The sequence below is a fragment of the Phaeoacremonium minimum genome, assembly GCF_000392275.1.
Source record: "Phaeoacremonium minimum UCRPA7 unplaced genomic scaffold PA7_03_scaffold_496, whole genome shotgun sequence".
Classification (NCBI taxonomy): domain Eukaryota; kingdom Fungi; phylum Ascomycota; class Sordariomycetes; order Togniniales; family Togniniaceae; genus Phaeoacremonium; species Phaeoacremonium minimum.
In genome coordinates this window covers 1,569,932-1,596,927 of record NW_006921398.1, presented here as the reverse complement: position 1 = coordinate 1,596,927, position 26,996 = coordinate 1,569,932, and the positions used below count along the sequence as shown (strand labels likewise).

Genomic DNA, 26,996 nt, shown 5'->3' with positions numbered 1-26,996 from the left:
AATCGATATGCTGCCTTTGTCTGCAGATCGGTGCATCATTGTTGCTAAAGCTCGTGTCCTATAGGCCATCTTTGAGGTATCGGGGTCTAAAGCTGTTCTCAACTGTGATGCAATATTTCCCAGTGGCTCATCGATGAGCTCTTGTATGGTATAAGTGTTGTATGTCATGTTCTGTACAGTCCCTGGATACCCCGCGGGTATGCTCAGGTAACTGCGCACATTGACGGCACGAGCGAGAGTTGTCTGAGTGGCCGGGCTCAAGCGCGGTAATCGTGCACGGAGAACGGATTGCCAGATGTATGCCGTAAGGGCGTCATCAGTCGAAACAAAGCCTTGCAAGGAGGAAACGGTCTTTGACGCAATCAATTTGAGAGCGGCCAGGGAGTCTGGCGAAAAGGAGAAATACGCCCATGATGAGTGCGGCGGAGGATCTGGGGGTGCGAGAGACATATCTTGAGGAGGAGGCTTTTTGATCTGGTTGGCAAGCTCTGGCCCTGGTCGATACGAATCATCTAGATAGCTGATGAGATCTCGACGAGGAAGGTTGCCAGAGAGAAGATCCTCCTTAGTGAAAGGCTCCTTACGACAAGCTTTAGAGAAGAGTCGGATAATCACGCCTTGGCCGACCATATCCATAGTATTGTGCTGCGCATTGAAGGTCAGGAGCAAGCCACCTCGGATGATATTGGCTTGGATGATGAAAACCGATGATTCTTGCGAACCTGCGGAGAACGTCTTGCACGGGCAGATGAGGCTCTCGTGTAAGATCTTCGATGGGAAATTGGAACGTCTAAGGTCATCCATTGTGGGCATTGAAGGATCGTGCGAGAGGTCTTTCGTACAAATTTCAGGAATTGAATCTCGTCGCTTGATTTTGAATACCGGTGAATCGCTGCCATCAGAATTCTCCACAACGACTTCTCCAGCTACCCATGGGAAGCTTGCTGAAAGCCTCTCAAGGCCCTGGTTCAACGTCTTCAAGATTGAATCAGATATTGAATGATCAATCATAGGATAGCAGAAACATATTTGTGTATAGAGCTGGTGAAGTCCGGGCGCTTGCCCGAAGACATCCAGATACTGGTCTTGATAATTTTCGACGCTCGTTAGGGTTTCCATTTGGGTCCGTCGAGAGACTTGTGTATCGTGTGGTGGAAGCACACAATAGCGACTGGTCAATCAAGAGATACTTTCAAGGTCTATCTAATCAGAGATATGCCACCCACGCCACTCTAGGGTAAATATGCTAGAGAGGCACGGCGCCAATAGCACTCGTTGGTTACGCTCCCCAGCCCCGCTCTCAGCCCTGGTAGCAGGGTAGAGAACAAGACTCCATGACAAAGCGAATTATGATTACCAGTACGGGTTAAACTACTTGACTTATCCAATACCCAGCTGATCAAGATTTGGTCAATTTTAGGTGGGCGTCATTCAGGTCTCCGATTTGCTAATAGGGGTAGTGGGCATAATTTGGGACAGATTTGCGTATCACTAACTGGACTCCACACTACAGCATCACTTACTCAGTGTATTATCTCTGGTTCTATAGTAAATGGAATCAGATAAACTTCAATTGTAGAGAGACTGCTTGTCGATTGAGAATAACTGGGTATGATACAAAGGAAGATAGTCAATTTATTTGTGGACTTTGGTAGTTAATCGGTGCGTATATGAAAAATAAATCCTCGCTAACCGTTCTAACTTGGATCTTCACGGAGTCAGTTTGCCTTTTTTCTTTTTCTTTTCATCTTTTCCCCCTCTCTTCAAGTTTGTAATTTCGTAATAGGATGCTTCTCGCTTGTCTGAGACGAGCAGTTGTAATCACGGTAGAGCATGTTTAGATAAGGCTAGATGGCAATTTGATTTACCTCAAGACCTCGTGATTAAATTACCAAAGTGATTTCCATACTTGTTTTACGTGTGCCAGAGGACTTCAAACAGCTGCACTGCAGGACTGTTAATCCACCCACCATGCGAGTTCGTCATTAGACAGATTTCATAAATCACACCTTGATGCCAGGAGCGAGCTTGCAGAATGCGATAATTTTGATAATCCGATATGAAAGCCTGGTATAATAGCCTGGTTAGTGCCGTGGCTCCATCAACGAAACAGACTCCGGAGGCCATACTAGTCGGGCAACACCACTACGCACCATGTGGCTTCCATAAGGTGTCGTGTCGACCTACCAGAGAAGTTGAGAGTTGATGGAATGGCCTCTTTGCTCAGGCGTAGGCAGATTCATATGGCCTCTGCCGCCCCGCCTTTATGAACGCTCAGCCGCGATAAACCAATAACACTTCAATGAGCGCAAGTCTCGGTTGCCTCCTCCATAAAAGCCTCCGCCTCAAATTCAATAGCCAATCAATCGCTCGCTTTGACAGTGAGGCGTTGCCCGGTTTTGCTCGAGAACTTGATGTCACCGACATGCTCAGGGGCTATGCAAGCCATGCCATATGAATCCCGATTACAGATTCTTGCATGCTTCTTGTCACGCTAAAATTGCAGTGAAAATATACCAGCTCGGGTATATATAAGATAAAGCTCGAAAGCACTCGACTGTAAGATTTCTGGTTGGAAACAAGAGCCTTCATTGCTTCGTAAAGTAAGCATGATTGACTGTAGGTTCCAAGATGGATACCGAAGCCACGTTGCTCTTCAAGGTCCCTACACGGACCTGATCTCCTCCATCACTTCTCACCCTCATAGAAGAAACTCTATTCAGATTTAGTCTTTATCGTTATTCGAAATAAGACTAAGTACCAAATGGTAAAGACAGTGATGTCTGTCCTACCCTATGCCTATCTTCTGGATTAGTGTCTAGGCCGTTAGGTACCCAGGTAATTACAAGGCTGAGCGGTCGCCTCTTTGGCAACTCGGAGGCCATTCTAAGTCTCCTCTCAAGTTTTTACCCTCCGGGCGTGAAACTAGCTGCCCCGGCCTATGTCTAACTTATACCCTCCCTGCCTCCCCACACCATTCATTTTGTACCTCTCTTTAGCCACTCTAAGCTCACAGATCTCCTTGCTTGTCTAGCTGACAAGCTATTTTCTTTGGTATCTCAAAACACGACTTGTGTTTTCTTTGCTGCCTATCTGCAAGCTAGCTCGAAAGTATGGACCTCTTGAAACACCATGGCTCATGGAGCTGTCAAGATCCTGACCTCAGAGTACCATCTACCTCATCAACTGTGCCATTCACAAGATATTCTTCAAACGTGTCTTCAAACAATCAGCAGAGCTCAGCTAGTCCACTATCTCTTCATGAAAATACGATACAGCCACACATGTCAGGTTTATCTATGTTATATGCTCCTGGATTAATGGGTGCAATAACGTGGCACGACCGATCGAATATTGACGAGCAGTATACTTTTCATACAGTACGTTCTCCTGATGTCGTGGTAACATTACCATTGTTGACCATGTTCAAGGAATCGACCCTAAATTCGACATTGTTTCCTCTAGACAACATTGACTACGGTTTGGAGTCGAGCTATAATACTACCGTAGTGTTACAGCCAGAACTCCAGGGTCATGAAACCCCTTTCCAAGAATTATATCCAAACTCCCCCGTTGATGTCATCGGCTGTTCTCTGCCACCCCCTTGCAAGTCCGGCATTTAATGTCATGTCCTTGTTTAATCAAGACGAAATGGTAAGATAAAGAATGTTTTACAAGCATTTAAAAACGCCTTCAATCGCTAAAGATAGAACAGAGAATGACCACAAATAATAGTACGATGTCAACGCCAGTTCCAAATTGCCATAAAAGTCCGGTGGCATGGTCTATACCAAACAGTATAGACAACGATATTCTAGAATCGTCGTTCACCGAAGGTGCATCCCCAATCCCATGGTCGTCCCACAATACCAATCTTGCGGCCGAGCCAGCCAGGCTACCTGTAAATCCCACCGCTGTTAACGATCGCTGTTATTTGTCTGCCGGAGGAACCCAACAACCACTACCTCATATGCCTATACCTAATATTGATGATTCCACGGCTTTCGAAGATGTTTGTCTCGACATCACTACAAAAAGTACGCCGGGCAGTCCGCTAGAGGATTTCTCACTTTTAAGCGCACAGAAGTGAGTACAGCCTCTAGTATCCATGGCAGTACATTCTCAATCATGTCAGCTACATGATTTAGATATAACTGCATCGAAAAAAGTAGCTGTTGCTGACCTCTGCTGGCATTTTTGCTCCACAAATAGGACCAGTAAAAGCACTGCTCGATACAGGTGCCTACATATGACGTGCAACTTTACAGCATCATCGGTGAGAGACGTTGAACGTCATCTTACAACAACAAAAAAGCATCGATGGTCGGGCGCTGCCGACATGGGCCTTCCCTCACCACTATTTAGATGCGCCGTCCAGTCCTGTCAGTCATACCATGGAGGCTTCGCTCGTCGTGACAATTGGTTGAGACATATGCGGGAATCCCATAAGATCATTATCCCAGCTCTGAAACAGGGAAGGAAAAAGCATAAGCTTCACTAAAACTTCGTCTAAAACTGTTTCATCAGATGACTTTCTTGGGCTTTCAGGTGAAATATTCGTCGTGATCCATTGGTGATTATTGACTGACCAACAGGTGGCCCGAGGCACGGACATCTTAAGATGACCAAAACTGCATGGGCTTGAACTTGGCTTGATGAGAGATGTAATCAATGGCTTGGATTGAATGGGCTCCAAACAAAGTGGATTGAGTCGCTGGCCTGATAAATTTTAGGGCCAAGCAGCAGTGCCTATCGCTGACCAATTCATAACCACAGACGACACGCCTCAAAAGAGGAATCCCTGGGGCATGCGAAATGAGTCTTGGTCAAAGCCATCAAGTACTCCGCGCGAAGGGCATGTAACTCGTCTCTAGACTCATTATTTGCAAAGCACCTCATCTCTATGGGAAGATATAGACTCTTAGAAACGATGTACCGGACGAGAGTAAGGAGCAGATCTGTGGTACACAAATGTCAAGTTGCATATACCCGATATATATTTTATCTATCAAAGGCTTATGTACTCACTCAAATATGGCCTATCCAAAGTAACTCCATGAAAGAATACTATCATTGCATCGATCTTAATCCATTGCCACACTATAGTCGCCACCATGTGGCGAAGGCTAACCCCGAAGTATTTCTGTTAGCTTGCATGCGTGTCGTCTAGTCTGAATACATATTTTATAGCGCTCGCCTTGCCATTCATGAGGTTCCTCAGTCCAGTCTCCACGCCGAGTAATCCACCCGCACACACTTCGTATGGATGGCCAGTCAACCAACCTTGCTGAAGACCATAGCCGAACAGACGAGACCAAGCATAAACAAAGTCGCGATACTTCTCCTCACTGTGAACAGCACCCACACTAACAATGACCTGGTCGACAGATTTGGGGATATGTGGATACTCGCCCAAGGGCCAAAGCAGTGAAATGTGGCCATGTGGATCTAATACCTGAGAGATATTGATGGTACTTTGCTGATCTGAGACGGTGTCATATGCATAAGCGCAAGTCTGTCCAGCGGGAATGCCAGCAGCGAGGCTTTTGACAATGGCTTCGTTTCCCTCGCGATAATCAATAATCCTGTCTCCTTTGGCGGGTTCTATGAGCGTTCTAACGTAGGGGATGCCGTTCCCTGCGACGCAGAGGATAGGATGTATATCTGCTTGTTTGAGCAGTTTAATCGCAAAGGCACCTGTTGCGCTGGCGGCGCCATAGATGATAATGCCGCCCTGTCGGACTCGCGTTCGTGCTTCACAGTCGCCAACCCATGGCTCTGGTAAACGGAGATTAGAGAATAGACCCAGAGCAGCCGTGGTAGCGCACAGAGGGATTGTCGCAGCTTCCTCGAAGTTGGTAGCAGGAGGAATATGGAATGTGGTGGCGGCAGATGCAAGTGCATATTCCGCAAACGATCCTGAAGGACTCATCATTGTGTGAAAGGCTGCGACCCGGTCGCCTGGCTTGAATTCCCACGTCACCTCACTTCCAACGCTCTCCACGATGCCTGCAATATCATCGCCAGAGTTGAAGCCATTTCGGTCTGGGAAAACAGAAAGAAATTTCCAGTCTTTGGGGTTGGACCCAGAGACGACAACCTTGATCAGAACCTGGTCCGGTGCAGGTGTTGGAACTGGGACGTCATGGAGTTGGACCCTGAGACCATGAGCCTCATCTGTGTAAATACGAGCTTCTTTCATGCTGGGTGAGCACCTCTTATTGACTACACAAGTAGAGTAGGCAAAGCTGACGAACACAAGTGAAAAAGAAGAATGTAGAGAAGACTTATGTGTACAGAAGTACCACGCTCAAGTACGATATACTGCGTTGAAAGTATTATATTCTTCACGTTTCTAACATTAAATGCTGGATTTATATACCAAAGGGCATCCCATCTCGTGTCTGTTAGTGTTTGGCATCCTCGGCCAGCAATAGCTTAACAGCTCTTGCGGGTCGACAAGTTAGGATGTTGAAGCATTTTTGAGTTGGGAATTCACCAGTACTTAGCAAAACGCCAAGACTCATGTTCCGCGCTATACCCTACTGTAGGTCCACTAGCACGCCACTGTATTCCTTCAAACGGGCCGGACCAGCACTAGAGCAAGTCGGTAGAGAGCGCTTCCAACGGGAGAGACTGCGCTAGGCAAAGCAGCACTCAGGTAGCAGACAATGCTTTCATAAGCTGGAACAGCTTCGTCCGAACTGCACGGCGGAATGAGGATTCAGTGGATTCCTTGTTTTGCAAGCCACCCCAAATGTCATCTCCAAGGCTGCATTGTTAAAAGAGGCACTGCGGCTCACCGCGTACTTTAAATCGACGACGTAGAAATCTACACTATATCATGGCGATTTACTCACTTAGAGCGACTTTCTATGTATGCTGCAGACTCCCACAGTTTTCGCCCCCTCGCCAAAGACTTTCCCCTCATCGTCAGCCATAATCCGTTATATCATGGTTTCATAACGACTTCGACGTAAGATGACGATGAAAAATGCATTATAGTTTCTTCAAGTTTCATATACTTCTCTACTCTGCAATCTCACCCCAGCCGACTGCTCTGGATCCAAGGGACTAGGTGACGCCAAAAATCTCGAAGTAGCCAAATTACTTGCACCTGAGGATGGATGACTCGATACCTCTTCGGAACCTAGAACTTCGTGTACGTTGCTTCAACTGGCCTGAAGTCTAAGACATGACGAAGGCGCGCGTGTGTGACTTGAACGTCTTCAGATACTTTGCGAACAATTGTGCGCAATCAGTCAAACTAAGCAATTGATTCATGTTGGAATACTATACTGTATGTAGAGACTGAAATAAAATGCAGCCTCAAGTTATTGACCCACAAACTATCAATTCTACTTGCTGTACGCTCAAATGTCTCTACTTTGGGGGGTTATGAAGTCAATATTGAATCCTTAACGAAGGCGATTCTTATAAACTTGACACAATTTGCTCAGATTTCATCTTTTCGCTTATGCACGAATGACACGTCAGCCTTAGCACAGGTTCCGAGTAACGGTGAAGTTACCCAGACAAGTATCGCCTCCCTGCAGGTTATCCTCATCCCACGCTAAATTGATAACGAATGACCTGTTCAAAATCAACTGCTTCGGGTCTTGTCCGGTGTCCCGGAACATGGAAGGTCCTTCTTTCTCTTCTCCACCTTGTAGTCGATGTTTGGTGCCCAACCTTTTCTTGCTGCCATTGACTCCCCACTGCGGAAAGAACTCGCACATTTCATTTCTTCTTTTGTGCTTGCTGGTGATGACCAATTAGTTGCCATTATCTGATTGCGACACCTGACATAAGAGAACATTTGACGATGGCGGACCAACCCGCTGCACCAGCTCCCGGTAGTAGTCCGAGCCAACAGGCGCCTGGAGACACTCCCGCGCCGGCGCACCCTCCCCAAGCGGAATTAATTCCTGCTGTACTGCCCGAGGTAAGTACAGAAGAGGTGCACCCAAAATCCTGGGTCTGCTCATCTACGCGCTTCTGTCTGGGCTTCAGTCAAAGAGTAACGAGATCGACCACATGATGCTGATTGCCGATAGGGTGAAGAGGAGAATGACGAAGCCGACTCAGCGCTGGGAGCTGAAGATGCGCAAGCGCTTCCGAGCTCTTGAGTTGGTTAAGCATACTAATATAGAAAAATAGTGTGAGCTCTACAGCATCCGTCGCTTCAAGCATTCTCAACTATCGAACTATTCAAGGTCGGACTTTCCACAGTGAGAAGTACAACACCGAATACTTTACGCCAAACGATGAACAGCAGAGCGAATCAGTCGATATCACGTACGTAAGCCCCAGCTGGCAGCGGTATAAATTACTGACAGCCATCAGTCATCACTATTTAACAGTCCTGCTGGGAGGCAAGCTCTTCCTTGCACCTATCAAGAAAGATGTTGAAGTCCGACCGCAACAGTATAACTTTGGTTGAACATTTGCTGACACTTTGTAGAAAGTTCTTGATGTGGGCACTGGCACGGGTAAGTCATGTCAAGAGTGATCGTTCTTATTGCCACTAACTAACAATGATTGTAGGCATTTGGGCAATGTGAATCCGTCTTCGCCGAGATATGACTTGAGTTGATTACTTAACATTTTCTAGTGATTTTGCCGATGAGTTCGAAAATACTCAAGTCATCGGAACAGATTTATCGCCGATCCAACCGACCTGGGTCCCGCCAAACCTCAAATTTGAACTGGATGACGCCCTGCAAACATGGAGCTGGCCAGAAGGCGAGTTCGACTTTGTGCATTTGCGCTACCTTTTTGGGGCTATCGCCGACTGGGGTGCTCTCTTCAAGGAGGCGTTTCGAGTCTGTAAGCCAGGCGGCTGGGTTGAGTCTTGCGAGGTCGATCCAGTCTTTCTCAGTGACGATGGCACCACTGACAAGGAATGGGGTATAAAGATGTGGAATTCTCTTTATAGGGAGGGTGGCAAGAAGTTTGGTCGAAGCTTCTGTGTTGTCGAGGAAGATCTGCAGATGCCAGCATTCAAAGAGGCCGGATTCGTTGATATTCAGCACGTCGACTACAAGGCAGGTTTTGACTGACCCAATTACAGGTTCCTGTAACACTAACGTCTATTGACACAGGTCCCCCTTGGAGGCTGGGCGCAAGATGCCAGACTTAAAGAGGTCGGTGAATTTGTCAAATTAACAATTGAGAATGACATTGAGGGTGAGTAGAGTCGCCATGTTCACGACCTCTTGTGATGCCTCGTCAGTTGACACTTTCAAGGATATACACTCTTCATGTGGAACAACATTCTGGGCTGGTCCAAAGACGAATATCAAATCTTTCTAATGAGCATGCGCAAATGCTTGAAGAACAAATCAATCCATGGATGGATGAATTTACGCTTTGTGTATGGGCGCAAACCTGAGGCGGGTGAGGTGCCTACATCTTAGTGGCGATTGGCCTATACGGAAGATGAGTTTATGACTGGGTTTATATTGCATACGAAATGTCTTAGCGTAGCCATTGTTTGAAGCTTCTAGCTTCCCGCATATTTGATGTTTTCTTAGCACAAGCAAGCCCGCGCGCATCAGTCGTTACGGCTAGTTATAGCATTCACCGTCTATCGAGGCTGTAGTGGACTTCAAAGTCTAGCCGAAACCTTCCATTCCTGCATACAAACCGTCAGTGAAAGCACCATCTTAATCGACAATGAACAGTGGTTATCACACTGTCTCTACTTCGCCTGGATTATTGCTCCAAAGGTCAGGATCCGGGACATGTGAAGATGGTTAGTGGGGTTCCTCCAGGCGGCTCGTTCGGCACCTGGCTTTTCTCATTCGGTGTCATCACGTACCTAGCTAATTAGAGCTCAAGCCAATAAAACGGCTAGAGCAGACAATGGCCGCCTCCTCGTGCCTTGCTGCTACTGTAACATTACATTATGGTCGAATAAAGCGAGGCCTCGGGTGTCGCATAGGGCTTGCCACTGTTATTAAGTGACGCCACACCCTCGCTGGCCACCTTGCATGCCGGTCTCCTACTCTGTATAATGCAGATTTTTTGCTGCGAATCTCAGTGAAACTGCTCGGAGTTGCTTCAATTCTTTCCTGAGGAAGTCGCCTCTGGTTACAGATGGGAGTTTTCAACCCCCGCGACACCGTCGAAGCCTGAGCGTCGCAAAAACTGCAAGAGATGGTGCTAATCATAGCACTCCTGTATCTTCTCGCATGGGGGTCTGTCGCGAGAGCCGCGCCCCTCGACGCCCAGACGTCTATCTACGCAGAGGGCGACACGTCCGGCTGCGGCCAGGACCATCTCTTTAACGGCATCACCAAGTACTACAGCATCCAGAGTGGAGGACGCGCAAGAACGTATTCCGTTCACGCCCCTAGCAGTTACTCCAAGTCTACTAAGTATCCGCTAATTGTCGGTTTCCACGGGTCGGACAGCATAGGTCTATTCTTCGAAGCCGATACCCGGCTAGATGAGCCCCAGTACACAGCCAACAAGATAATGGTGTACCCCGACGGCGTCGATGGAGCTTGGGCTGGCGCAAGCTACTCTACCGTCGCTGTGGCAGAGGATGTGCAGTTCGTGCATGATCTGCTCGCAGACGTACGTCAACGATACTGCATTGACAGCGCTCGCATATATGCCACTGGCATGTCTAACGGGGCCGGTTTCATCGGAGCTCTTGCATGCAATGACACAGTCGGTGGCGAATTTGCGGCCTATGCGCCAGTCGCCGGAGCTTTTTATACTGATGCTAACGGCACCGGCTGCACGCCGGCTCGCAGTCCTCTACCTATCATGGAGTTTCACGGCGGGAGCGACGCTTCGGTTTTGTATGATGGCGGGCAAGGCGAGGGAGGCTACGAGCCTCCGATTCCTACGTGGCTGGGCTACTGGGCAGATCGAAACGGCTGTCAAAGTCCCCCATCAAACGACTCTAGCTTCAATGACGACGTTCACCATTTGACATGGACGTGTCAGGGCCTATATGGAGCTTTACAACATTACAAGGTTGACGACATGAAGCACCAGTGGCCATCAGAAGACATTAACTTCTCCCAGATCGCTGCTGGGGGTTTGCCTACCCACATAGAGGCGAGCAGCATCATTCAAACATTCTTTGACAATTTCACGAGACCGGCATAATTCACCTAATATACTCGAACCAAAATTAGTCTGTCCAATTTAAGAATCATTCAGTTCGAGCTAGCTTCAACTATAACATACCACACTTATTCATCAGACTTCGAGTGAGACATCAAGCTCTGGCTCTACCATCGTTGATACGACAATACGCTATCCTGTATGAGAGGCTTCGGGCGGAGGTTTTGTTTTTGCTTCCAAGTTGCCATATCCCCATCCATATCCAAGATTCTGGCCACTTCACTCGCATAATGAGTCTAAGCTTAGCTCAGCCGTTGGAAAACGAAGAGTCTCACAAATTTGTTTGAGTAGCATGTGAAAGGGCCTTGATTCATTCATGGGGTGGTTATGAGGGCAAGCTTCATAGAGAAATGGTTGAAGTTGGGGGTGGCGTTGTTATGATGCACAGATGAGGGTTAGGCGCCTTTAAATGATTAAGCCGACTCCCGCTTTCTGACAGTCCCCAACTGCAGACTAAGCAAGCCATTGATGCCGGCCCCCATCATTGTCGATTGTTCACTCAAGCCAGATGTGTCTAAAAGACAGTGTCTCGAACAGACCCCAATGAAACTCAGTGATCAGCTGCAACAATCTTCTCGTGGCGTTTCTTGGGCCAATCTTCTCACAAAGGAAACAGCATTTTCGTTCCTTCAACACTCAGCTAGATGCAGCCAATGCTGCGTTCGATCGCTTCGGTATAGCCACTTAAATGGCACTGCCAATAGTCATTGATTGAGAAAGAAGGCCACGAATAGACAGGCGACGTGAGATTTATTTTTTTGATGCACAAGTGCTGTCAGGTTGCGATGCGTCAGTGTCTGCTGAGATGGTCTCTTAACGAATGAGGAATTGAGTTGGGATCTCAATCTAGTCTTTCTTCGAGTTGAGATCTACGTAGAGCTTGGCTTTGTCCGCCATATAACATTCAGCAATCTTTTACGGTTAAACCCGAGGGTGTCTAATTGTGTCTACTGTCAGTGTTCTGTCAAATTCGTGTAACCTTCACCATTCACCATAGAGACGCTCGCTCCAAATAAGCATAAATTTTATCCTTTACAATGGCCGACTATACATCAACATATTCGCTCTTCCCCTCCGCAGTGACTGACACCTTCGCCTCAAGTATTTCGGCGTCCCCGCCATCGGACTTCGCCTCAGCGACCTGCTTTGATGTTTCATATGTTCCTATGACATTGGTCTGGCATAGGACTGCGGATGGGTGCCCAGACTATTGGGGATACGACGGAAACAGGTGCACTTTATATACAGATTCCTGGAGCGATTGGTTTAGTATGACGTATACTTTCGGCTGTTATATCTATGTTACTCCCTCCACAACAAGTTATGTTGATGGGGGCACCGCTACCGTGTACGATGGACCGGCTGTTACAGAGCTCGGAGGATCTATCACCTACACGATCACCGTGGTGGATACTGTTGAGATTATCAGTACTCTCACTGAGACACCCGATCCAGTCACACGCACAGAGACTTCAACCAGATCGGAAACTGCTGCTAGGAGAGAGAGATTTGACGGTCAGCACCACACCTTGACAGCGTCTGAACACTATGTTAACACAATACAGAAGGACGTCCTAACTTGGACATGTCTCGCCTCTTACGACGTGATGACTCTTGCTACGGAAATCTCTTCCTCTATTGTATGTCCACACAGAAGTTCGGAAGTCATGTCAATAACCCATCTTCCTCACCCCGGAACTGACACTTCTATGTTAGGCAACTCCTTGAGTGAATGGTGCGTTGGTACCAACATCTTCAACTCATATTGTTGTGATGAGGAGTTCCCCACAAACTGTGCCGCCTTGGAAGACCCTCTGGATGTCCTTGGTTGGTGGGCTACAGCGAGTTACACGTACATCACGAATTGGCAAATTGCTACCGTCTACGACACTAGTACAGCCCACTTACCTTCGACGACCTACGACTACTATGATACTACCACAGAGACGGAGACCCAGACGAGTACAGAGGTAGAATATGAGACAGTGACAGATGCTACGCCAACTGTTACTGTCACTTTATACAAAACTATAACGATCGTGGCTTCTCAGACTGAGATCACAACGGTTGGGAAAGTCACCCAAGGAACCTCCGTTGATCCTGGAGAAGTGACCACGTTTGGGAACTCAGATACTACGATCAGTGCCACTGAGTCATTGCCGACATTGGTGACTTCAGATGAAGCGGCCTCAGATTCTAGCACAAACTTTGTGTCATCGGCAGAATCGTCTACAGAGTCAGCAAATGCGGCAGCGTCAAATTCTCCCTCGCCTTCAAATCGAATAATGCTCAGTTTTACAACATTACTCATGACGAATGCAGTAGCTGTCATTTTCTGTATAATGTAACCTCACACCGGTATCCAGTTGCTATCTGTCTGCTTTGATCTGATATTCGCTGAATCGGCACTCATCAGATTTTCATACCCTTATTCTTGATTTCGTCGACAACTCGTAAGAGTTTTGGGGACACATTATTACAGCGCATGGTGTCTGGTCTGAATTCTTGCGTTGGCCAGATATTATTTGACAACAGCCGGGTCGATCAGGTACGGCGTACAGAAACATGGACTATGATAGATGCAAGAATCTATGTCACTTGAGAATCTCCGCTCTCCAGAGTTACAACCCCTACTTTATTTTCAACCCTTCCAGACTCGGAACTGAGCGCTGTTTCATTATCAATGTTATATGTTCTCCTTGGACTCTCAAGTTTAATCTCTTCGTTTTGATGACTCTGACGTGAATGTATCGCAAAGTCGTCTAATGTGACGTGGCCAATGACTGGTTTCTGTCAAATCGTCGAATACGAGTCTGTATCGCAATATAAAATAGCGGACGTGACCACCAGACCTCCGAACTTAAGGAACTCGTTACTATCTCTCATTGCCCTAGATCTCATTAAGTCTAGAACATTTCAGCATTCGATATGCCTTCCAAACAGTCAGAGAAGCTCCATGAGCCTAATGCTGCAAGATGTCTGTGTCACCCTACCCAATATAACTTTGTTGATAAACGAATGTACTAACTTATTTCAGCACCATGGAAAAGGGATGCAGACCTACCTGTCGTTTTGAGCAGCCAAATTCTTCAATTGGTTAATCCAGAAACGGAAGTCGGATACCAGATAGTCCATGATCTAGCACAAACTCTTGATGCATCAGTTGCAAGTTGGCTACGTGTCAGGGACTCGGCTGGTGAAAACGTCGAGAACATCCCAAGGGAAAAAATTGATGATGCAATAATATCTCTAACGCGTGAGAAGAATGCAGTGAAGGAAGTACTTGACGGAATGGAGCGGTTGAGACTGCAAAATGAAAGTAGAAAGCCAGTGAGGTCACGAGGGCCACTGAGTCTGAACCCCGAGACTGCTGCGTCGTCATGAAGAAGACGACTTGAACAGTAGGTCTGAACGATGGCTTAGTTTATAGTTTTTTCATCCAACTCAAATGTACGTTGCTTTATTCCGCACATCTAGCGTTACATTCGCTGATCTCGCTTCTATTCAAGCTCATTTTCTGTCTCTAATACCACAACTCGTACCGAGGAGAGGAGTAGAGAGCTTATACAAACCACTCAAGAGGAAGTGGGGACGGATGAATCGCCTCTTCCCCTTTCCTTTTGCTCTACTTTTTTTTTAAGACTATATGGTATGGAAAATTGAGCTTGAAATGTGACAATCGGTTTTGTAGTACCTGTGTCTTTCAGAAGGATTGTTAGAGCCGCACTGGAGGTGCGAGTCTTTGACCTCCGGTACTTGTTCTGCTGGACATTAGGCTCTCCGAGGGACATAGCAATTATTCGGTGGTGGATGAATATGGGGGATTGGTGGTGACATAAGAAACCGACCATGAGACCAGGCTGCCATGTCGAAGCTTCGGCGATTCATGACGAATTCTTGAAGATCAGTATTCAGTGGTAAATGTAACAGTGTTTGAATTTGAAAATAGAAAGTAATATTAATCATCACAGTCATATTTTATGGTTTGTCAAGTCATGAAGTAAATGGATTAGCTGCGCACCTTCCCTCGAAACCAGATAAACAAATCAGCCAAAGCTGCCTTCCCTCCCTCTATCACACAAGAGCACGTATTAAAATATGTAGCGGCGTCACCGTCAACAAGCAACCTTGACCCCGGCTACCCCCTTTTCTTGCCGCTCCATTATCGATTTCTCGTCAGTATCACTCGGTAAATATCACTACTTGGACCGATGCGGCACCTTCAGAATCATGCGTGCCGAAAGTCCTGACAACTCCGACCCTTGGGCCAATATGGCGCCCTTCGCCTTCGAGACTCTTCCGCGTGAGAGGCTAGACCTTGACGCTGAGTATTGGTATACTGTACGGGAAAGCCTCTTATCCCTTATACCACGCATAAAAAAAATGCTCAGCTAGCTAACATATTACTACAGGATCTGTTCCAACCAATCTCCATACTCGCAGATACCGGATCCTTTGTCTCAGCCGTTCGTGAACGAATGCAGGACATTGACCGAAGAACTGCAGCCGGATATCGAGCATTCCAAGAACTCGAGCGACTCCTCGATACTGAGTATAGACAAGCCACTCTCTACAGAAGACGATACGAGGACTACTCTCAAGATATCGTGCGGGATCAGGACCGCGTAGTCTGGGAACGGGGACGGAGACTGCTTTCTGAGGCGCTCAGCGAACTCAGGGTCGCGAGGTATCTGATCCGACAGCTGCTGATCAACATGGACGACTGGCGCCGTAGGCGAGATCGAGGAGAGCCAGTCGGCGCGGCGGCAGCTCTCCCAGAATATCCTCAAGATGGAAATGGGCATGCTGGAGGATCTGAGAACCCAGCCGAGCACGTTGAAGCTCCATCATCATCCTAGGAAGAGGAAGAGCATCAAGCGCAACAACAGGCTATCGACAACTTGCTACAGCCGTTTCGCGTGATGGGGCCACTTATTCCACCCATCCCGGAATATCCCCCGTCTCGCCTGTTGACGACAAGGCCGCGTGAGGCACCAGGAAACGCTACTCGAGTCCTCTATGGTCTCATGCGAGACTTTACCGGAACAGTTCATCAACCGTCCCTTCAGGGAGTTAGGGATGTTGGACCATTGACTGAGGGCTATGGGCAGTTTTTGCTCTCAGCCATGGCCGTCATTTTTATCGCAACTGTTCTGTATGACTGGTTCACCAATGAGCTGTCATGGTCCGCCTTTGACAACATCAGATAGAGGGATTTGAAAAGTGAGACGGTTTTAGCCCATGGCTTCTATTGTATAACAATCAGTAACCTATCACTTAAGAAGGCTTCGCGCCATTGATCGCAGAGCACTTATAGCAATATCTAGTGATGTCTGAACATTGTCTCTTAAGAGCGAGCAGCCGCGAAATTGTCTGGTCTGTTGTCTTTTCGAAACGTCATTTGGCAATTTCACTTGGTATACACGACTCACGAGTAATTTTCAAGACTGTAAAAGAGAGCTATCGTAATCCATTTCATGCAATCGTAACAGCCTATGATTACAAGGCAGGTATCAAATTCCACCCTTACTGAAAGTTGTGAAAGTATTGAGACCCGTTGTTCGGTCCATTTACCACCTGCGCGGTCCGTCGAATAAAAGAGCAATCGACTCTCACGTCCGAACCCAAGAACCGCAACTTTTCCTCCACCTGTCGATGTCTATCGACTACCAAATTGATGAGTTTCTGACCTGTCAATCCCCTGTGTACATTATCAATCATGAAATGTAGCTTCCGAGGATCGAGCTTTACAGCTCCTCCTTCGCCTTCGCCTTAGCGTCTTCGGCCTTCTTCTGAGCAGCGTTGGCACCGATGTTTAGCTGCTCCAGTACCCACTGCCAGCTGGCTTGAGCGCTTTCGCTGAGCTTCGCCAAGAGGGTCTCGGAGGGGCTCGAGGTGCCATACTTCCAGTAAGTGGACTGCTTGCGTGCGTACGCTCGAAGTTCGTTTATGGTGGATCCCTGATGGACAGGCTGTGCATAATTTGTCAGTATCCCTGTATAAAAGTATAAGTTTTCGGGCAACTCTTACGACTCCATAGCTGTCAAGGTAAGACTTCAGCTCGCTCTCGCTCCAGGTGTCAAATGTACTCTTCTTGGCTGAGTCTGTGGCCTGGGAGAGATAACTTGTCACAGAAGCGTAGTTTGAACCACCCGCAGAAGACGCAGACGCATAAGCAGACTGAGCCGCCTTGACGAGATCGTCGCGCGTAGCACCGGCCTTGTTAGCAGCCTTCTTTGCGGATGAGTCTCCAGTGTTGAGAAGATAGTTCCTGGTCACTTCGTTAGTAGGGACTCATCTTGGAGCTTAACTCCTGACTCACTTCAAGTTCTCATATGAGTAATCGTCGAAGGTCCATGTGCTCCAGCCAGTAGATGCCTTGTGTGAATGTTTGCGAACAAGGGCACGGAGCTCATCAGTCTTGGAGGCTTGTGGGACAGGCTATACTTGTGTGAGAAGATCATAGCTTCAAGAGTGATGTGTTGAACTTACCACTCCACGAGCATCGAGATAGCTCTTCAATCGACTCTCAGACCAAGTGTTCACAGCTTCATTGAAAGCCTCCTGGGCAGCCAAAGAAGCGCTGTCGGTTGCTTTCGCATACTCGTTGCCGGCCTTGGAGGTAGCAGCACCGAACGCAGATGCAGCAGTTCCTGAAACAGTGTCGCCGAGAAGCTCTGCACGATGCTTGCGAACAAGGGCACGGAGCTCATTAACCTTGGTACCTTGAGGAACTAAACAAAGAGTTAACACATAGCGTCTTATGATGATGCATGAAGTTACGGACCACTGATGCCGTTCTTGTCAGCGAACTCCTTCAGCTGAGACTCGCTCCAGGCATCGATAACCATGTCGGTGAGAGTAGAATAGGCGGCCTGGGCACTTGACGTTGCACTGGCCGCAGCATCTTGAGCCTTCAGGTAAGCGAGGCGGGAGTTGCGGCGAACGGAAGCAATGAGCTTATCACGCTATCCTTAAATCAGCGGACTGTGACAATGAGCAGCTGGTATAGTGACTTACGTTGGTCGGCTGAGGAGCAGGAAATCCATGGGTATCGAGCCACTCCTTGAGATCAGACTCGGTCCAAGACTCGTACAGCCAGTTTCCTGGATACGAAGCAGCCTCGCCAGTCTTCTGTGCGACGGTGTCATAGCCCTCGCGCGCCTTCTGGAGAAGGGTATCACGCTTACGAGGCTGGGGAACTATGTTTGGTGTCAGTAAATCAAGTTTTTTGGGCAAGCGGACGAACAAAACACGCACCAGGAATGCCGTGGTGATCACAAAAAGCCTTGAGCTGGCTGTCGGTCCATGTGTCCAGAATCCAGTCCTTGATCGAGATGTATGCGTTCTGTGCCTTGTCCTCGGTCTCGAACCACGCAGACTGTACCTGAGCGACGAGCGAGTTCTTATTAGCCTTGGTAGCGTCCTTGGTCTCAATGCCCTTCTGCTGGAGGAAGGCGCTCAATTTGTCGGTGTCCCACTCCTGGTAGGGAGAGACGACATAGCTGTCCCAATTCTTCTGGACCAGTTTCTCGAGATCCTTGCGGTCGGCAGGCGTGGGATACGGAACGTCGTGATCGGACAGCCATCGCTCGAGCTCAGTTTCGTGCCACTTGTTATAAGCTGCAAAAAGCAAGTCAGCGCTCATGCATTTAATTCCAAAACGCCGACGAATACGCCGAAACACGGGACCGAATTTGTAGATGAGCCTTGGAAGCATCGGGAACAAGCCTTTACGGGTGAGAACTTACCGGCCTTGCTGAACCAAGTGCTGGCAAGAGCAGCGTCAGCCACGAGGGCGACTGAGATGAAGGCCTTCAGCAGCCTCATTATGCGTGGGATCTGCGTGTACTGTGATTTGTGTAGGTTGTTTCGCTACAGCTGATGGACCCAGGATATCGTTATTGAGGAGTGGATGGCTTGGGGTGTCACGGTTGCAGAAGAGCAGAATGAGAAGAAGTATGGGAAAGGGAAAGGTTGAGTTTGGTTTTAGGAGTTTAAGTTGGTGATGGAGAAGAGGGAGGCAAAAGACAGTGTTGAGAGGAGTCAATCACGTCACTCCCTTGCGTGGTGACCTGAGGCTGCCGGCGATTTGTTTACTGTTAGGAGGTTCCTTCCCACAAAGACAGCTTGCAGGGTGGAAGCTCTAAGACGTCAGGTACCGACTGTATGGCATGCAGAGCGGGGAGCTACAAGATTCTCACTCAATGCACGGCCCACCTCAGCTGTCATTGTGCCTACGAGCTTAACGGGATGGGAGTACCTGCTGTTACGGCCCAGCAAATGGTGGCTCGTCACCAGCAGCACATGTCACGATGATCTCGATGTGAGAGGCGCCTCCTCCTGGCAGAAGCTCCTCCCGCATGACGTAAGGGTTGCCTCGCTTCATGCCTCCTCCACCAAATTCCACCAAGAGACCGAGGGGATTCACCGTCGCGCCTGTGGGATAGCCTGGAGAGGTGCGTGGCTTGACGGTCAAGACGCTCACTGATTGGCCTCGCTGCAAGCTCCCTGACCTGAAATTTTTAGCTGTGATGACACCAGAAACGCTGCTCCGCGTTTTACATCATTTGTCTGACGAAAGGCAGCACCTCAAAAAAGTAGGAGCTTTCACTCCGGTGACATCACTACAAGAGCTTGGGCCACCTCTGATCAACCCCACAGTGCCCCAGTCCACAATAAGCTTAGTGGTTGCCGATCGGGTCGCACAAGCCCCGGTCCGACCTGTGGCGCACCATTTCAGCACCTTTAAAGGAGGACTACCAGATTGATTGTGAGAAATCGCGTACGCAGTGTGAGAATTTTGGTCTTATAAGAAGTCGTGGGACCAGAATTGATTATGCATTTCTGGGCTTGAGCCTACTTTAGCGATGTTGTTACTCTTTGATGTCTCGATGTGACATTTTTGCATTTCATGTCGACTTATAGAGTCGGCAGCAAGAGAATGACACGCCACATAACAGAAGCCATGGGCCAAGCCACGCACTTTGCAAATCGATGCTAATGCCCAGATGCATTTGTCTGAGACCGAGATGATTCCACGACCTCTCAATGAATGGACCAAGACAATGAATGCATGTTTGGACATTTCAACTCTTCCTTCACAAATGCTCGACCGGTGAACAGTATTCTGCCGAATTTCGAAGCCAATGAGCGAACAATTGCCTACCTATCCAAGGTAAGATAAGGGAGCACGTGAGTTTATATCTTCTAACTCGTGACAAAATCAAACTCCGGGCAGCTTGGAATTTTCGGATTTTGCAATTGAAGGAACAGTTTGCGAGTAATTGGCAAACTGATCTGTGTTGAATATAGATATTGAACAATTTGATGGTTGTTGTCTACATGTGGATTTGTTAGGCTGGTAAGGCGGGCCAGGCAGGTACTGCGTAAGGCTCAATGGTGGGGCTTGCCGTATTGGCGGGGCTGTTTGATCTTTTCAGCTTCGAGTAGTCAATTTTATCCGTAAGCTCTTGCCTGAAACCCCCGGTCTCTCGTACTTTCTTTGTGCAGCTTCATTAAATCTCGAAGGGAACCATATGGATTGAGGCTGATGAATGACTGTTACGGTGAGAGCTTTCGTGATTGGCTCCCCACAGACTTCCTCTAGGTGCACCTACCTAGTGAAACTCAGGAAGGCACAGCCCACAGTTTCTCTCTTGGTGGCGGTTGCCGCCGGTTGACTCACGTTACTTACTACGACTTCGTTTTGAAGCTTTTATGCTTAAAGGAGCATCGCCGCGTCTTCTTGTTTCAATTATTGACCGCAAGAGAAGCTTCCCGGGAAGAAAGTGGTCCAGAAATCTTGACGTCGACGAGTTGACTTGTCATTTTCAGTGGAACATCTGCCAACGAAGACTGGCAGTCTCATCTCTTTCTGTTAAATCTCACACGTCGATTTCCCCCCCCGCAATTCTCATCCTACGACCAGATATCAACAAAGAATCACCAACTGATTTCTCACTTTGCATGACAAACGACCCAGAGACCCTAACGCAACGTATCACACCTGCTATCATGGCGCAGATTCCGGTTGAGACAGGGGCGACAACAGCCAAAGAGCTACCAGCTCCTTATGTCCCTCAGGATCACGACGCGGTTGCAAGCCTTGTCCGAGCCCTGGAAGAGAGTACCAAGTCTAAGCGCAAGAATGGATTCAGTGTCAAGAAGACACGCTTCGACGTGTCGAACTCTGCTGACGGAATCATCGTCGACTCTTGGAGATTTCAGGATTGGGACTACAAGAAGCGGGATCTGCCGACCTATGCACGAGGGTTGTTCACCACCCGTAGTCGGAAAGGTGTACCAGAAATTGCTGTCCGGGGCTACGACAAGTTCTTCAATGTGGGCGAGGTCCATGAGACTCAGTGGAATAACATCATGAAGCAAACGGCTCCACCTTACGAGCTGACGTTGAAGGAGAATGGCTGCATCATTTTTGTCAGCGGCCTGGAGGATGATACACTTCTGGTTTGCAGTAAGCATTCCACGGGAGACCGCACCGATATCGATGTCAGTCACGCTAGCGCAGGTGAGCGAAGCCTAGAGAGACAGCTTCAAGCCATTGGACGAACGAAGCAGGATCTGGCACGAGAGCTGCGTCAGAGAAATATCACAGCGGTCGCTGAGCTGTGCGACGACGCTTTCGAGGAGCACATTCTGGCTTACGGACCCGAGAAGGCGGGTCTTTATCTACATGGACTGAACCTCAACGTGCCAGAATTCATGACGTATCCCAGCACACATGTCCAGCAGTTTGCCGATGACTGGGGCTTCAAAAAGGTTGGCCTCATCACCATGGAAAGCATTGACGAGGTCAAGAAGTTTCTGGAGGAGGTCGCCGAGACTGGAGCGCACGAAGGACGCGACGTTGAAGGCTTTGTTATTCGGTGCAAGCGATCCTATAATCCTGACAAGGCTCCCTTCCAAGACTGGTTCTTCAAATTCAAATTCGAGGAGCCTTATCTCATGTATCGTCAATGGCGTGAGTGCACAAAGGCGCTCATATCTGGGAAGCCACCAAGATACAAGAAACATGCGAAGATCACCGAGGAATATCTCTTGTATGCGCGTAAACGACTTGCGGCAGACCCGAAACTTGGAAAGCTTTATAATCAGAACCATGGTATCATCGCCCTACGAGACGACTTCCTTGCCTTCAAGAATCTGAAGGGTTCCGATGCAGCAGCATTTGAGGAGATCTACGGGACTGGTGGCAAGTCAGAAGTTACCCGCGACATTATATTAGTGCCGATAGCGACCATAGGTTGCGGCAAGACCACGATTGGACTTGCCCTTACGAAGCTCTTCAACTTCGGCCACGTTCAGAACGACAACATCACGGGGTCAAAACGACCACCTCGGTTCACAAAGATGGTTCTTGATCAGTTAGAGGACCATGTTGCGGTGTTTGCCGATCGGAATAACGCACAAAGACACGAGAGGAAGCAGATATTGACTGATGTCAAGATGCAGCATCATAATGCGCGACTTGTAGCGCTCAATTTCGTTCATGGCGACATCGAGAGAATTCGTGAGGTGACGAGAGAGAGAGTCCTCGCTCGCGGGGATAATCATCAAACTATTCAAGCTGCATCTGACCAGGGTAAGGTGGTAGGTATCATGGAAGGTTTTCTCAACCGTTTTGAAGAATGTGATCCCGAGCGAGCACCAGATGATGGCTTCGATTCCATCATAGACCTAGATCCGACCTCTAGCAGCAGAGAGAATCTTGGAGTTGTCGTCAAAGAATTGAGGAGACTCTATCCGAACCTGGCCGAGGCGGTGCCGACATCAGAAGAGCTAGATGCAGCCATCCAGGCTGCCTTTGATGACTATAACCCAGACTTACGACATACCATTCCAGACCGTGGTGGACGCAAGAATGACCGAAATCAGAATCAGCAAGCCGCCCAGAAACCACAGAAGAAGAAACCTCTTGAGTACATGTCTATAGACATACCTGCGAAAGATATCAATGCGTTGCTCGAAAAGACTTTTGCAAACGTAACCTCAGAACGCAGCAAGTTCTATAAGCAGCTGAAGCAGACTCGGCGAGTCCAGCCGAAATTCCATGTCACCTTGATGCATCGTGCCACCGCCAAGGAGCATCCGGAGCTATGGGAGCGATATACTCGACTACACGCAGAGGCAGAGGCCAAGAACCCTCTAGACGGGAAACTGGGCGAGTGTGAGGTTCTGTTGGAACGGGTACATACCTCTTGAAAACCATGTTCTCGGTGAGACGGCATACTGATATGAAGCTATAGGTCGTTTATGATGATCGTATAATGGCGATCGTTGCGCGCCTTTTAGATCCTGAAGGCCAATGGGAATGCATCAACAAGGTAGCTCATCTTACCATCGGCACGCGGGACGATGCGGTGAAGCCAAAGGAGAGCAATGACCTCCTCGCCCGTTGGCTAGAGGAGGGTGCCGGCGACGATTCGGGGATAGGAGATCTGGTTTTCGAAGGGAGACCAACCTTTAAAGGTGCCGTGAGAGGTGTGCTCGCGAGATAGGATTCAGACTTGCCAATTCGAGGAGGCAGGAAAGGACACGGCTACCACCACTGAAGCGCTTCTTCACAATGCATTAATGGAGTTTTGGGGATGAACGAGCAGATATACATGATGCATTTTTGTCTCGAGTGGCTTGTCTGTTACCCAGGCAGCCCTTGGGGGTAGTTTAAGAGTTTTTGGACGCCACTCTGCCTTGTGTCCCTAGATCCAGAAAATATTATGTACCCTGAGAAAAAAAAGTCCCAATCATGAACCATAGATTTGCTTTTATTTTCCGAAGCTATTCGTAACTTCGACGAATGCTGACCACTGTCTCCATGCCTCGCCACTCTTGACGGCCCATCTCGCCCGGCGGACACCCTCTTTCCAGCGTCCGCCGCCAGGGCCTCGTTCCGTAATGACTTTCCCGTCATCTCCATGACCCATCGAGCTAGTGTCTGCATCGCAGATTCCAGACACTACGAAAAGAGCCGCAGTATTGATCAAAACGAACTCGAGGATCGGATCGTCGTCCGGCAACTCGTTCTTCAGGATTTTGGTTAGGATCTTGGCGTTCTCAGCAGGCTCTTTGCCCGGTGATACCGTGCTCAGGGGGTGCGGCTGGAAGCCAAAGTCCTCTGGTGTCAGCAGGAAGTGCTCGATCTCGACCTCGCCGCCGTCCTCTTTCTCTCTCAATCTCCAGCACAGGGTCGGCCCCGCACAGCTGATCTCGTCCAGCTCTTCCTTGCCGCACACAACCATGCCCTTCTTGCCGCCAGCTAGCCTCAGTGCCTCGGCAAACACAGGTCCTATATCATGTCTTGCAACGCCTAGAATTCTAGCTTCGACCATAGGTGATTCGTGTACGTCCACTGGGTTTGCCAGTGGTCCGACCAAATTGAATACAGTCCTCCATGGCAGTTGCTTGCGGATCGGAGCTACGAATCGCATGCCCGGGTGGAAGACCGGGGCGAACAAGAATGCGTAATTTGTTTTGCTGTATACCTCGGCGATAGTTGATGGCGAGACAAGACCGATTTGAGGAGGGAGGGGCTGCATGTTCGCAAGCAGGTCAGCGGAGCCGGATTTCGAGGTCGAGGCACGGTTTCCATGCTTGGAGATCAGTAATAACGAGGATCCAATGATTGAGGACGTGGTCGAGATGTTGAAAGTGTTATGTGAGTCACCACCGGTGCCGACGATGTCGCACTGCAGATTCGGCATTAGTTGAAAGGCTTCGTCACCTGTATTCTAGGCCCCTTGGAGGAATTGACATACCAGTCCACCCCTATATAGACCTTCCGGCCTTCCTCTTGTCGCAACCACCTTCTTTAACTGCTCAGCATCTATCCTCGCGGCAGCTTTCATCATCTTCCCCGCCGTTCCTGCGAGCACCTCTGCCTGCCGATCCCAACCGGTGAAATGTAGGCATATTAGGAGTGCGCTTGCCTGTGCTTCAGACACTTGACCGGTGAAGAAATAGGAGATGGCATCCGAGATCTCATCTGCTGTCACTTCCGGGTGCAGAGGCCAAAGCCTGGAAAGTAGCGGCTTGATGTCGACTGGGGGCAGCGACTCTGCTGGCCCCGCGCTGGCGGGGTTGGGGGCCGCCATGTCGCCCGATACCGTTGTGTTTTGCAAAACTAAGTCCGATCTAAAGTATCGAGAGACTGAAAAAGAATGCTATATATTCAATTGATCAAATGCAGCCATATATCATCAAGTTTGGTTGCGAGTATGGCCGGGTCTAAGTTGACTCATCGAACAAAGGTCGTGTGTGGCATGTGGGAATGCGATTCGCAATGCAAGCTTCAGCGGCCGCCATTCTGGCACTAACTCAGGCCCTAGCGGCTCAGTGCAGGGTCTTTTGCGGGGGAGCTTCTGCTGAATTTTCAGACGAAACAGGCAAGGCGGTGATTCAAGGCAATTGGACATGCTCTCTCGTTATGGGAGGTCTGTGCACGCGACTTTCAGATCGGATGGAGTCGAAATTTTGGAGTCTACAAATGCTTCGACAGTGTCATTCAACACCACCCACTTTGGCATCGCCGCATCGGCAGAGTCTTACTGTAAGACTGGCCTGCCAATCTCTAGGCATAGTTCATCATCAAAGCTAACGATATGCATAGGATGCCTGCTAGAATTCAGAGTCAAGCCTCACGGAGGCTCGCGGCCTCCTTCAGACGGTCGAGGCTCCCATCACGATGCGCCGCCTCGATGTGGCAGACCACCGGCGCGCCATTGCCGAGGACGTACGCTACAGCTGCAGCTTCGATAGGATCAGCGCTCAGATTACCTGCTGACTATGTTCCTCCAACGAAACCTCCAAGCGCTCGACCCCCTGAAGTCCGAAAGTCTCAGCTTCTACGAACATACACCTCTCTCCTCCGCTCTACCCCATTGATCCTCGTTTTCCAGCACAACAACCTCACGGCCACTGAGTGGGCAGCTATCAGACGCGAACTGAACCTGGCATTGGCCAGCGTTCCGGCACCAGTAGCCGGCCCAGATGGCCAATCACCAGCCGACATTGCCTCAAATATCCAGCTGCAGGTGGTCAGGACACGCATGTTCGATATTGCGTTAAAAATTGTCGAATTTTTCGATCCGGCTTCAGTCACGGCGCCAGCAGGTGGCATGGCCAAGAAGGCTTACAATCACGATCTATCCGCCGCGGCTCACGACGCCATCAAGGCAGTAGAGGCTGCTGCACCAGAGGATTCGGCATATGCGCAATTAGCACCACTTCTTGTTGGACCGGTAGCCCTCCTCACATTCCCAGCTGTCTCACCACAGCATTTAGCTGCGGCTCTATCTATCCTGTCGCCAAGCCCGCCCGCATTCCCCGCGCCGACACGGAAGAAGAACCCGGGATATCATGACCTCTCGGTCCAAAATGGTCTTCAGAAGCTGCTTCTTGTAGGAGGCAGAATAGAGGACAAGATATTTGATCTAGAAGGTGTACGATGGGTTGGAGGCATTCAGGGTGGCCTCGATGGCTTGCGAGCACAGTTGGTAACTATGCTGCAGTCTGCCGGACTGGGTCTTACGACAGCTCTGGAGGGGGCTTCCAAGAGCCTTTGGTTGACGATGGAGAGCCGGCGAAGTGTGTTGGAGGAAGAGCAAAAAGGTCCAGAGGAAAAGAAAGAGCCAGAGTTGTAATGGCATTATTTGCGTACGAAAGAGCAGGGCATCTCCTGTGAGTTTCTGCTCCACGAGATTTATCTCGTAGGACACTGTATAGAACTTACTGTATCATATCATACCATACCAATAGACAAAGTGACACAAGAAATGATTCAAAGTCGAAGTTGATGCTTTTCTATAGTGCTTGCTTGCTGCTTTTCTCTA

At 48.9% G+C, this 26,996-nt stretch overlaps 5 protein-coding genes across 5 annotated transcripts; 3 read left to right on the top strand and 2 right to left on the bottom strand.

The window, feature by feature from the left end:
* Positions 1-8,267: 8,267 nt before the first annotated feature.
* Positions 8,268-9,062, top strand: UCRPA7_7099 (hypothetical protein; the record flags this gene model as incomplete). The annotated part of the gene is made up of 5 exons (XM_007919633.1): positions 8,268-8,298; positions 8,364-8,413; positions 8,465-8,492; positions 8,548-8,560; positions 8,615-9,062. 5 exons carry the CDS (start codon positions 8,268-8,270, stop codon positions 9,060-9,062), a joined length of 570 nt encoding a protein of 189 aa, XP_007917824.1.
* Positions 9,063-10,161: 1,099 nt separating this feature from the next.
* Positions 10,162-11,127, top strand: UCRPA7_7098 (putative ferulic acid esterase protein; the record flags this gene model as incomplete). Its single annotated transcript, XM_007919632.1, has 1 exon — positions 10,162-11,127. One exon carries the CDS (start codon positions 10,162-10,164, stop codon positions 11,125-11,127), a length of 966 nt encoding a protein of 321 aa, XP_007917823.1.
* A 5,765-nt stretch (positions 11,128-16,892) lies between these two features.
* On the bottom strand, positions 16,893-18,975 carry UCRPA7_7097 (putative msc1 protein; the record flags this gene model as incomplete). The annotated part of the gene is made up of 8 exons (XM_007919631.1): positions 16,893-17,117; positions 17,176-17,416; positions 17,468-17,586; positions 17,638-17,879; positions 17,933-18,113; positions 18,166-18,347; positions 18,406-18,768; positions 18,897-18,975. The coding sequence occupies 8 exons, from the start codon at positions 18,973-18,975 to the stop codon at positions 16,893-16,895; spliced, it is 1,632 nt and encodes a 543-aa protein (XP_007917822.1).
* A 2,139-nt stretch (positions 18,976-21,114) lies between these two features.
* On the top strand, positions 21,115-23,370 carry UCRPA7_7096 (putative trna ligase protein; the record flags this gene model as incomplete). The annotated part of the gene is made up of 1 exon (XM_007919630.1): positions 21,115-23,370. One exon carries the CDS (start codon positions 21,115-21,117, stop codon positions 23,368-23,370), a length of 2,256 nt encoding a protein of 751 aa, XP_007917821.1.
* A 563-nt stretch (positions 23,371-23,933) lies between these two features.
* On the bottom strand, positions 23,934-25,259 carry UCRPA7_7095 (putative anthranilate phosphoribosyltransferase protein; the record flags this gene model as incomplete). Its single annotated transcript, XM_007919629.1, has 2 exons — positions 23,934-24,854; positions 24,924-25,259. The coding sequence occupies 2 exons, from the start codon at positions 25,257-25,259 to the stop codon at positions 23,934-23,936; spliced, it is 1,257 nt and encodes a 418-aa protein (XP_007917820.1).
* Positions 25,260-26,996: the final 1,737 nt, after the last annotated feature.